This window comes from Coregonus lavaretus, assembly GCF_964263955.1.
Source record: "Coregonus lavaretus genome assembly, chromosome: 14".
Classification (NCBI taxonomy): Eukaryota; Metazoa; Chordata; class Actinopteri; order Salmoniformes; family Salmonidae; genus Coregonus; species Coregonus lavaretus.
The window spans coordinates 46,594,512-46,607,747 of NC_140001.1; the positions used below are offsets into that span (position 1 = coordinate 46,594,512).

The 13,236-nt window shown below is 42.9% G+C and overlaps 1 protein-coding gene across 2 annotated transcripts in view; it reads right to left on the reverse strand.

Moving 5' to 3' along the window:
• ogdha (oxoglutarate dehydrogenase a) overlaps positions 1–13,236 on the reverse strand; it is a 54,136-nt gene that overhangs the window by 20,080 nt on the left and 20,820 nt on the right. Inside the window, exon 4 of one of the 2 annotated variants that reach the window (XM_084176791.1) lies at positions 12,555–12,657. In XM_084176791.1, coding sequence (XP_084032917.1) covers positions 12,555–12,657 — 103 coding nt within the window. Of the gene's footprint in view, positions 1–12,554; positions 12,658–12,873; positions 12,968–13,236 lie in introns of both variants that reach the window. The other variant, XM_084176792.1, reaches the window with a different exon arrangement.

The window sequence follows — 13,236 nt, forward strand, 5'->3', positions numbered from 1 at the left end:
GGTAACTCTGGGTCTTCCATTCCTGTGGCGGTCCTCATGAGAGCCAGTTTCATCATAGCGCTTGATGATTTTTGCGACTGCACTTGAAGAAACTTTCAAAGTTCTTGAAATGTTCCGTATTGACCTTCATGTCTTAAAATAATGATGGACTGTCATTTTGCTTTGCTTATTTGAGCTGTTCTTGCCATAATATGGACTTGGTATTTTACCAAATAGGGCTATCTTATGTATACCCCCCCTACCTTGTCACAACACAACTGATTGGCTCAAAGGCATTAAGAAGGACAGGAATTCCACAAATTAACTTTTAAGAAGGCACACCTGTTAATTGAAATGCATTCCAGGTGACTACCTCATGAAGCTGGTCGAGAGAATGCCAAGAGTGTGCAAAGCAGAATGCCAAGCGTGTGCAAAGCTGTCATCAAGGCAAAGGGTGGCTACTTTGAAGAATCTCAAATATACTTTTTTGGTTACTACATGACTCCATGTGTGTTATTTCATAGTTTTGATGTCTTCACTACAATGTAGAAAATAGTAAAAAGAAAAGAAAACCACTTGAATGAGTAGGTGTGTCCAAACTTTTGACTGATACTGTATGTATGTATGTATGTATGTATGTACACTACCGTTCAAAAGTTTGGGTCACTTAGAAATGTCCTTGTTTTCAAAAGAAAAGCAATTTTTTTCCCCATTAAAATATCAAATTGATCAGAAATACAGTGTAGACATTGTTAATGATGTAAATGGCTATTGTAGCTGAAAACGGCAGATTTTTTATGGAATATCTACATAGGCGTACAGAGGCCCATTATCAGCAACCATCAGTCCTGCGTTCCAATGGCACGTTGTGTTTGCCAATCCAAGTTTATCATTTTAAAAGGCTAATTGATCATTAGAAAACACTTTTGCAATTATGTTAGCACAGCTGAAAACTTTCGTGCTGATTAAAGAAGCAATAAAACTGGCCTTCTTGAGACTAGTTGAGTATCTGGAGCATCAGCAATTGTGGGTTCGATTACAGGCTCAAAATGGCCAGAAACAAATAACTTTCTTCTGAAACTCAGTCTATTCTTGTTCTGAGAAATGAAGGCTATTCCATGCGAGAAATTGCCAAGGAACTGAAGATCTCGTACAACGCTGTGTACTACTTCCTTCACAGAACAGCGCAAACTGGCTCTAACCAGAATAGAAAGAGGAGTGGGAGGAGAGGACAAATACATTAGAGTGTCTAGTTTGAGAAACAGGCACCTCACAGGTCCTCAACTGGCAGCTTCATTAAATAGTACCCGCAAAACACCAGTCTCAACGTCAACAGTGAAGAGGTGACTCCGGGATGCTGACCTTCTAGGCACAGTTGCATTGAAAAAGCCATATCTCAGACTGGCCAATAAAAATAAAAGATTAAGGCTGAGCACCTGTGAGGCGTCTGTTTCTCAAACTAGACACTAATGTATTTGTCCTCTTGCACAGTTGTGCACCGGGGCCTCCCACTCCTCTTTCTATTCTGGTTTGAGCCGGTTTGCGCTGTTCTGTGAAGGGAGTAGTACACAGCGTTGTACGAGATCTTCAGTTTCTTGGCGATTTCTCGCATGGAATAGCCTTAATTTCTCAGAACAAGAATAGACTGACAAGTTTCAGAAGAAAGTTATTTGTTTCTGGCCATTTTGCGCCTGTAATCGAACCCACAATTGCTGATGCTCCAGATACTCAACTAGTCTCAAGGCGGCCAGTTTTATTGCTTCTTTAAAATCAGCACAACAGCTTTCAGCTGTGCTAACATAATTGCAAAAGGGTTTTCTAATGATCAATTAGCCTTTTAAAATAATACACTTGGATTAGCAAACACAACGTGCCGTTGGAACACAGGACTGATGGTTGCTGATAATGGGCCTCTGTACGCCTATGTAGATATTCCATAAAAAAATCAGCCGTTTCCAGTTACAATAGCCATTTACAACATTAACAATGTCTACACTGTATTTGTGATCAATTTGATGTTATTTTAAATGGACAAAAAAATTGCTTTCTTTCGAAAACAAGGACATTTCTAAGTGACCCCAAACTTTTGAACAGTAGTATCTATCTATATCTATAGTTTTTGCTTAGAAAACCTGTGGGGCCAAATAAAATCACTCACGGGCCACCAGTTGGGGAACCCTGACCTAGGGTTTACCGAGAATGGTGCGACAAACAAAAAACATTCAGTCAGCGGCAGTCCTGTGGGCGAAAACAGCATGTTGATGAGATTTCGAAGGAGAATGCCAACAATCGTGTAAGCTAACCGGGGGGCCACAAAGAGGCAAATAACGGCGCAGTACAACAGGGGTGTGCAGAATGGCATCTCGGAATGCACAACTCGTCGGTCCTCGTTACGGATGGGCTATTCCCGCAGACAACCACACCAGATTCTACTTCTATCAGCTAAAAACAACAAGAAGCGGCTCCAGTGGGCACGCGATCACCAACACTGGACAATTGAGTAGTGGAAAAACATTGCCTGGTCCGACAAATCAAGGATCCTGTTGCGTCATGCAGATGTCAGAGTCAAGATTTGGCGTAAGCAGCATAAGTCCATGGCCCAATCCTGACTGGTGTCAACGGTACAGGCTGATGGCAGTGGTGTAATGTAAAAAAAAAATCTACACAGTTTGAGAGGAATGTGACTAGGTACCACTACACTTTTGTAGATAGATTGAAATAAGCCTATTGCCTAGTACTTCAACACTGTGTCTACTCTGCTAGAACTACGACAGGAAAGCACTATAGGAGTACACTTATTGTCTGAAGACGTCCGTGTTCTCTGGCACCCACACACTGGGGCTGCTACAGAGAGAGGCTCTAACTCCCTCCGTCTTTATTTCAGGGCGGCTGATGGCTTAGCATCCGATCATGTGATAAATAACCAAACATTCCAACGAGAACACTAGCAGTTGTTTATCAAGTGTATTCCACTGAAAAGCCAGGGAAAAAGATGTGAGAAAGATAAAGCAAAAGTTCCTACGCAAACAATACAAAAAGCAAATATTCAGGCACAGAGAGAGGGACAAAACTACAGTGAGACTTGCGTTTCCATACCTCCGACAGTTAGAATACTGAGACGGTCCTTGAACATTGCCAGGTCTGGAGGAAGAATCAGGGGGAGAGAGACCCGGAAAAGGTTAGTGACCCATGCCCCCATTCTCCATCATGGACATGGGGGCCATCTCTACCACTACTCACCAAACACACTGAAGGGGTCTGCAAACAAGAATCGAAGTGGAACTTTGGGTGGTTCTCGCAGACAATAAGGTCCTTCTCTCTAATTATACTCTCTGCGAAGCAGAGTTCTCGCCTATCACACTCAGATACAGTGAATGGCGCTACTAGCGTCGCTCGTACCTCTTGCTGGTGATGTGTGGAAGCACGTAGCTAACTTTGCTATGACTTGGTACTATTTAATTGATATCTTGCCATTAACACATTTTTAAGGGACTAGGTGTGTTGAATGTTAGTTTTTAAAAACATGGGATTTGCTTCTAGAAAAATAATCTAAGTAGGCACATTTATGGAACGTTACGACGCTAGCTAACTATGGCTAAAGTTAGCTAATGTGATTTTAAAAAATCTACTGTGAGATGTAGCCAACAACAAGCTAGGCCGCTAGCTAGTTTGCAAATGCCACGTTTACATCCAGTAAGTTTTCCCGAAATACAACTTGTATAACTCGGAGCAACGAGATACGTCCATTAACGCGTTTTGAACTTGTTGAGAACGCTAAAGTACTGCCGAAGTAATTTCCTTAGTAGATGACATGCATGTTGAAGAACTCTGGGTACAGAGATGATTCGAACTTGTATTTACAACTCGGAAGCTCATGTGAACGGTTTTCCAAACGGCCATAAGCTGATTTGGGCATTTTCCAACTAACTACAGACAGCTAGCTAGCTATGCCTAGTGGCAAACAACCACAACAAAGTTAGCTTGAAAGACTATAGCTAGCTACCTAGTTATGGAAAACTGCTTGTGTGAATGTAACACAGAGATAGTTTGATAATGTTTTCACCGTCTCTGCATACCAAAGGCCACCATCGTGACTTCTGCAGGCAGAAACCACCAGGAACCCTCCCACCACAGATGCAAAGTAAAATTTCAACTGCGCACTCCGCTGTGAGCAAACACCTGGAGCACTTTATAGAGAAAGGATGACAGAGGGGAAAGATAGGGGAGGTTGTGTCAAAGGGCAGTGGGATGGATTCAAATTTATGCAGACACTATAGACGTGTGCCGGAGGCAGCGGCTTATACCGCTAGACCACTGGCTTGTTCTTTTAACTTCGATTTGTTTGCGAGAACTTCGATTTGTTTGCGAGAATCTCCCCCCCCCCCCCAATCACCACAGCAGCACCACTGACTGACTGCTTCTGAATTCTAGCGACAGCGCAGCACCAACCACAACATGGGGTGGCAAACAAAGCTTTAAGTGCCAATCACGTCTAGAAAATGCTGTACCTGCCTTGCTGCAGAATGCACAAATACAAACATCACACCCAGATCACAGCCTGACTGAAAAACTTCCCATGCAGACCGAGATGTGCTGTACTGGAACTGATAACCATCCGACATGCAGAAAGTATACAGATCTTGAGAGTACCACTAATTAGACTATTCAGTCACCAACAAGAGAGGTACAAGGTTTAGGGGTATGCTGGTGCATAGAAACGGCTATTTGGGAATGTCCCTTCCCTCCACTTTTGTTTTATAATCCAAGTTAAAGGTGATTTACTTTTCCAAACAGTTACTATCTTACTGTTGGGAGTCATACTGTAGCTGTTGTTGTGAACAGTGAGTGAGAACTAAGGCCTAAAAGTTATAGTTGTCAGAAGAGAAAAAAACGGTGTCCCCTATACTGTACTTCAGCAGGAAACTACAAATGCTTTGAATTGCTGGGGGTTGTTACCGAGAAGTAGATTAAAGGTTCAGATGGGCTTTCTTGGCCGTACCCAAGAAATGGTGTGAGTAATGTGAGGGAGAATGTGGTCCGGTCAAGCAAGGTTTAAAAAAAAAGCAAGATGGTTAGTAGAGCTAGGAGGTAAGCCAAAAAATCTGGAGAAGTCTAAATATGACCCTCCAACGATAGACAGGAGTGTAATGGGACACTTAAATCATGTCATTAAAACCAGTGATCCAACACTGGCTTCAAACTGGGGATCTAGCTGTGTCACTCAACAAGGCTACTGTTTGTGAACTTAAATGGAGCACTCCAGACAATATTGTTATTTCGGCTTTTAACTTTCGTTTCAATTTGTGCTTGGCTGCCTGCACCCAGAGAAGACATACAGTACAGATCTGTCCTACAAAGAAGCTGCTATTTGTATTGATGCTTTTTGGACTGTCACTTTTGTCGTGGCGAGAGGGCTTGTGTACCTCAACGACCGCTCAGAGCTATGCCAGTGGGAGTTCACTCCCGGTAGGTCCAAACAAACTGGACAGGTCTAGGACGAGGGGTCAGACAAAGCACAGTCCACCTCTTGATCATAGAGCATTGTAGAAACATGATCTACTACCACTGCGGATAAGTTTCAAGTTTTAATGTCACATGCACAAGTACAGTGAAATGCCATTCTTGCAAACTCTAAACCCAACAATGCAGTAATCAATATCAATGTAGTACTAAAAATAACAGGTGGAACAAAAACACGAGAAAGCAAGTAAGTTATATACAGGGTCAGTTCCAATACCATATTTACAATGTGCAGGGATACTGGCGTGATAGTTAGATATGTATAGGCGTAAGGTGACTAGGCATCAGGATATATGATAAACAGAGTAGCAGCAGTGTATATGATGGTTGCATGTGAGTTTAGAGTCAGTATAAAATGTACACTACATGACCAAAAGTATGTGGACACCTATTCGTCGAACATCTCATTCCAAAATCATGGGCATTAATATGGAGTTGGTCCCCGCTTTGCTGCAATAATAGCCTCCCCTCTTTTGGGAAAGCTTTCCACAAGATGTTGGAACATTCAGCGACAAGAGCACTGATGTTGGGCGATTAGGCCTGGCTCGCAGTCAGCGTTCCAATTCATCACCAAGGCTTCCATGGAGTTGAGGTCAGGGCTCTGTGCAGGCCAGTCAAGTTCTTCCACACCGATCTCAACAAACCATTTCAGTATGGACCTCGCTTTGTGCACGGGCACATTGTCATGCAGAAACAGGAAATGTTTTTTCTTTATTTTTTAATTGTAGAATAATAGTGAAGACATCAAAACTATGAAATATCCACCCTTTGCCTTGATGACAGCTTTGCACATTCTTGGCATTATCTCAACCAGCTTCACCTGGAATGCTTCTCCAACAGTCTTGAAGGAGTTCCCACATATGCTGAGCACTTGTTGGCTGCTTTTCCTTCACACTGCCGTCCGACTCATCCCAAACCATCTCAAATGGCTATTTGAAGAATCTCAAATATAAAATATATTTTGATTAGTTTATCACTTTTTTGGTTACTACATGATTCCATATGTGTTATTTCATAGTTTTGATGTCTTCACTATTATTCTACAATGTTGAAAACAGTACAAATAAAGAAAAACCCTTGAATGAGTAGATGTGTCCAAACTTTTCACTGGTACTGTGTGTGTGGATGTGTGTGTGTGTGTTTGATTACATTTACACTACCACTCAAAAGTTTGGGGTCACTTAGAAACATACATGACATTAATTTGAATAGGAAATATAGCAAAATGAATAGGAAATGTAGTCATTGACAAGGTTAAAAATAATGATTTTTAATTGAAATAATAATTGTGTCCTTCAAACGTTGCTTTCGTCAAAGAATCCTCCATTTGCAGCAAATTACAGCCTTGCACGCCTTTGGCATTCTAGTTGTCAAGTTGTTGAGATTATCTGAAGAGATTTCAACCCATGCTTCCTGAAGCACCTCCCACAATTTGGATTGGTAGGCACTTCTTACGTACCATACGGTCAAGTTGCTCCCACAACAGCTCAATAGGGTTGAGATCCGGGGACTGTGCTGGCCACTCCATTATAGACAGAATACCAGCTGACTGCTTCTTCCCTAAATAGTTCTTGCATAGTTTGGAGCTGTGCTTTGAGTCATTGTCCTGTTGTAGGAGAAAATTGGCTCCAATCAAGTGCCGTCCAACCCCAAAGCACCCCCAGACCATCACATTGCCTCCACCATGCTTGAGAGATGGCATCAAGCACAACTCCAGCATCTTTTCATTTGGTCTGCGTCTCACAAATGTTCTTCTTTGTGATCCGAACACCTCAAACTTCGATTTATCTGTCCATAACACTTTTTTCCAATCTTCCTCTGTCCAGTATGTGTTATTTTGCCCATCTTAATCTTTTATTTTTATTGGTCAGTCTGAGATATGGCTTTTTCTTTGCAACTGTGCCTAGGTCAGCCTCCCGGAGTCACCTCTTCACTGTTGACGTTGAGACCGGTGTTTTGCGGGTACTATTTAATGAAGCTGCCAGTTGAGGACCTGTGAGGCGCCTGTTTCTCAAACTAGACACTAATGTATTTGTCCTCTTGCTCAGTTGTGCACCGGGGCCTCCCACTCCTCTTTCTATTCTGGTTAGAGCCAGTTTGCGCTGTTCTGTGAAAGAAGTAGTACACAGCGTTGTAAGAGATCTTCAGTTCCTTGGCGATTTCTCGCATGGAATAGCCTTCATTCTCAGAACAAGAATAGACTGATGAGTTTCAGAAGAGAGTTATTTGTTTCTGGCCATTTTGAGCCTGTAATCGAACCCACAATTGCTTATGCTCCAGATACTCAACTAGTCTCAAGAAGGCCAGTTTTATTGCATCTTTAAATCAGCACAACAGTTTTCAGCTGTGCTAACATAATTGTAAAAAGGTTTCCAGCTACAATAGCAATTTACAACATTAACAATGTCTACACTGTATTTCTGATCAATTTGATGTTATTTTAATGGACCAAAAAATTGCTTCTTTTTTTGTGACCCCAAATTTTTGAACGGTAGTGTGTGTGTGCGCGTGTATGTATGTACAGTGAGGGGAAAAAGTATTCGAATTTTAATGGTGGGTTTATTTGAACAGTGAGAGACAGAATAACAACAAAAAAATCCAGAAAAATGCATGTCAAAATGTTATAAATTGATTTGCATTTTAATGGTGGGAAATAAGTATTTGACCCCTCTGCAAAACATGACTTAGTACTTGGTGGCAAAACCCTTGTTGGCAATCACAGAGGTCAGACGTTTCTTGTAGTTGGCCACCAGGTTTGCACACATCTCAGGAGGGATTTTGTCCCACTCCTCTTTGCAGATCTTCTCCAAGTCATTAAGGTTGAGGCTGACGTTTGGCAACTCGAACCTTCAGCTCCCTCCACAGATTTTCTATGGGATTAAGGTCTGGAGACTGGCTAGGTCACTCCAGGAGTGGAATCTGATTGATTGATTGCTTCTGTGAACAGGTGTCTTTTTATACAGGTAACAAGATGAGATTAGGAGCACTCCCTTTAAGAGTGTGCTCCTAATCTCAGCTCGTTACCTGTATAAAAAAGACACCTGGGAGCCAGAAATCTTTCTGATTGAGAGGGAGGCAAATACTTATTTCCCTCATTAAAATGCAAATCAATTTATAACGTTTTGACATGCGTTTTTGTTGTTATTCTGTCTCTCACTGTTCAAATAAACCTACCATTAAAATTATGGACTGATAATTTTTTTGTCAGTGGGCAAACGTACAAAATCAGCAGGGGATCAAATACTGTTTTGTCCGTCCGTCCGTATGTATGTGTGTGTGTGTGTGTATGTGTCTGTATATATATGTGTGTGTGTATATGTATGTATGTACATACACACACACACACACACACACACAAAGTGCATTCGGAAAGTATTCAGACCCATTTACTTTTTCCACATTTTGTTATGTTACAGCCTTATTCTCAAATTGGTTAAATAATTGGCCTTCCCCAAACTGTTGCCACAAAGTTGGAAGCACAGAATCATCTAGAATGTCATTGTATGCTGTAGCATTAAGATTTCCCCTCACTGGAACTAAAGGGCCTAGCCCAAACAGCCCCAGACCATTATTCCTCCTCTACCAAACTTTACAGTTGACACTACGCATTCGGGCAGGTAGCGTTCTTCTGGCATCCGCCAAACCCAGATTTGTTCATTGGACTGTCAGATGTTGAAACGTGATTCATCACTCCAGAGAACGCGTTTCCAATGCTCCAGAGTACAATGGCGGCGAGCTTTAAACCACTCCAGTCGACGCTTGGCATTGTGCATGGGGATCTTAGGCTTGTGTGCGGCTGCTCGGCCATGGAAACCCATTTCATGAAGCTCCCGACGAACAGTTATTGTGCTGTCGTTGCTTCCAGAGGCAGTTTGAAACTCTGTATTGAGTGTTGCAACCGAGGACAGACAATTTTTACGCGCTACACGTTTCAGCACTCGGTGGTCCCGTTCTGTGAGCTTGTGTGGCCTACCACTTCGCGGCTGAGTCTTTGTTGCTCCTAGACGTTTCCACTTCACAATAACAGTACTTACAGTTGACCGGGGCAGCACTAGTAGCTCAGAAAGTTCACGAACTGACTTGTTGGAAATGTGGCATCCTATGACGGTGCCACGTTGAAAGTCACTGAGCTCTTCAGTAAGGTCATTCTACTGACAATGTTTGTCTATGGAGTTTGCATGGCTGTGTGCTTGATTTTATACACCTGTCAGCAACGGGTGTGGCTGAAATCCACCAATTTCAAGGGGTGTTCACATACAGTGCCTTGCAAAAGTATTAATCCCCTTGGCGTTTTTCCTATTTTGTTGCATCACAACCTGTAATTTACATGGATTTTTATTTGGATTTCATGTATTGGACACACACAAAATAGTCCAAATTGGTGAAGTGAAAAAAATAAATTGTATTCACCCCCTTTGCTATGAAGCCCCTAAATAAGATCTGGTGCAACCAATTACCTTCAGAAGTCACATAATTAGTTAAATAAAGTCCACCTGTGTGCAATCTAAGTGTCACATGATCTGTCACATGATCTCAGTATATATACACACCTGTTCTGAAAGGCCCTAGAGTCTGCAACACCACTAAGCAAGGGGCACCACCAAGAAAGCGGCACCATGAAGACCAATGAGCTCTCCAAACAGGTCAGGGACAAAGTTGTGGAGAAGTACAGATCAGGGTTGGGTTATAAAAACAAATCTGAAACGTTGAACATCCCACGGAGCACCATTTAATCCATTATTTAAAAAATGGAAAGAATATGGCACCACAACAAACCTGCCAATAAAGGGCCGCCCACCAAAACTCACGGACCAGGCAAGAAGGGCATTAATCAGAGAGGCAACAAGAGAGACCAAAGATAACCCTGAAGGAGCTGCGAAGCGCCACAGCGGAGATTGGAGTATCTGTCCATAGGATCACTTTAAGCCGTACACTCCACAGAGCTGGGCTTTACGGAAGAGTGGCCAGAAAAAAGCCATTGCTTAAAGAAAGAAATAAGCAAACACGTTTGTCTTCGCCAAAAGGCATGTGAGAGACTCCCCAAACATATGGAAGAAGGTACTCTGGTCAGATGAGACTAAAATTGAGCTTTTTGGCCATCAAGGAAAACGCTATGTCTGGCGCAAACCCAACACCTCTCATCACCCTGAGAACACCATCCCCACAGTGAAGCATGGTGGTGGCAGCATCATGCTGTGGGGATGTTTTTCCATCGGCAGGGACTGGGAAATTGGTCAGAAGTGAAGGAATGATGGATGGCGCTAAATACAGGGAGATTCTTGAGGGAAACCTGTTTCAGTCTTCCAGAGATTTGAGACTGGGACGGCGGTTCACCTTCCAGCAGGACAATGACCCTAAGCATACTGCTAAAGCAACACTCGAGAGGTTTAAGGGGAAACATTTAAATGTCTTGGAATGGCCTAGTCAAAGCCCAGACCTCAATCCAATTGTGAATCTGTGGTAAGACTTAAAGATTGCTGTACACCAGCGGAACCCATCCAACTTGAAGGAGCTGGAGCAGTTTTGCCTTGAAGAATGGGCAAAAATCCCAGTGGCTAGATGTGCCAAGCTTATAGAGACATACCCCAAGAGACTTGCAGCTGTAATTGCTGCAAAAGGTGGCTCTACAAAGTATTGACTTTTGGGGGGGTGAATAGTTATGCGCGCTCAAGTTCTGTTTTATTGTCTTATTTCTTGTTTGTTTCACAAGAAAACATATTTTACATCTTCAAAGTGGTAGGCATGTTGTGTAAATGAAATTATACAAACCCCCCCAAAAATCCATTTTAATTCCAGGTTGTAAGGCAACAAAATAGGAGAAATGCCAAGGGGGGTGAATACTTTCGTAAGCCACTGTACTTTTGTATATATAGTGTATGTGCATGTTATGTGTGTGAGCAAATGAAGTGAGGGTGTGTGTGTGTTGGAGTATCAGTGTGTGTGAGTGTGTAGAGTCCTGTGAGTGTGCATAAAGACTGTGCAAAAATATAAATACAAGGGTCAACTCAGATCGTCCGTGTAGCCATTTTGTTAGCTGTTTAGCAGTCTTATGGTTTGGGGATAGAAGCTGTTCAGGAGCCTGTTGGTGTCAGACTTGATGCAACGGTACCGCTTGCCGTGCGGAAGCAGAGAGAATAGTCTATGGCTTGGGTGGCTGGAGTCTTAAAACGATTTTCTGGACCTTCCTGATATAGAGGTCCTGGATGTACTGGGCTGTCCGCACCACCCTTTGTAGTGCCATGAGATTGAGGGCGGTGCTGTTGCCATACCAAGCAGTGATGCAACCAGTCAAGGTCCTCTCAATGGTACAGCTGTAGAACTTTGATGGCCCATGCCAAACCTTTTCAACCTCCCAAGGAGTGTGTGTGGACCATTTTAAGTCCTTAGTGATTTTGACACCGAGGAACTTGAAGCTCTCGACCAGCTCTACTGCAGCCCTGTCGATGTGGAAAATAGCAAAGTTGGGCCGGAGCTCGCAAAACGGTGGCCATACAGTACAGCACCATTTTTATATAGCTTTATACAGAGAAGGCCGGCGTAGGCCATACAAAAACCAGCATGTCATGCCAAACAGAGCTTGCTCAGCTACCCAGTCGACAGAGGATCTGTAGTGAGTTGCTCATTCTCCTCACCAAGTTTATCCGAGGACGTTATAATGTAAATGGGGACGTGAGAGTCCAGATCGGCATCCATAATCCCCAGAGGGTACAGCTGAGCAACAAGATAACAGTGGTCACAGCTGTCTGGGCTTATCACCCATCCAACGGTTTAAAAAATTATTACAGAAACTGAACCATCGATCCTCCCAATGGTGGACGCCCTATACTCCCAAAGGGGGCAAAGAGATTTAAGTCAAGTAAGTCAAAAAGCATCAACGCAAATATGTGGCATTTCAGGAAAACAAGGGGCAAGGAGCCCTTTCAGGGACAAATGGGCACATGTTTACAGAGAAGGCCAGTGTAGGCCATACATAGACCAGCATGTCATGCCAGACAGAGCTTGCTCATCTACCCAGCCGCCCAGAGGATCTGTAGTGAGTAGCTAATTCTCCTCACCGAGTTTATCCGAGGACGTTATAATGTCATTGGGGACGTGAGAGTCCAGATCGGCATCCATAATCCCCAGAGGGTCCAGCTGAGCAACATGGTGCCCACGGATCTAAAGAAACAGGTCCGAGGGGAAATGGAACAAAACATCCGACAGGTGGGGGTGAGAGGGGGGAGGGGCGTGAGTGTAGAGAGACATAGAAGTGTTGAAAGGGATTTGAAAGAAAAATAAAGAGAGAAGAGAAAAAGGAGGGAGGAAATGGGAAAGCAACATTAACACAAACAAGCTCATTATCGTCTCACACAGCTGTGAGGGAACATTTCTCACCGACATTCTGAACCCCAGTAGGTACTGGGGCATCATCAAAATTAATACAACTGATGCCAAGAGGATCGAGTTCTGCGTTGTGATGGCCATTCAACTGGAAATAAGGTAACATTAGTCACATGGTAAAACAAGGTATTCAATTAACACCACAACAATACAACAAAACAGAAATAGGAAACATTCAAGTGTACATCATAATAGGCATTTCAGTTAACATCATGAGGTCACAGTTCTTTATGATATAAAAACAGACATCTCACCTTTGTCCCAGCTTTCAAATGTCAAACATTTCAGCACAGGTACTGTATACCACTAAAATGTTAGTCCATTATCAGCATAGTTGGTATCATTAACTTAGACGGT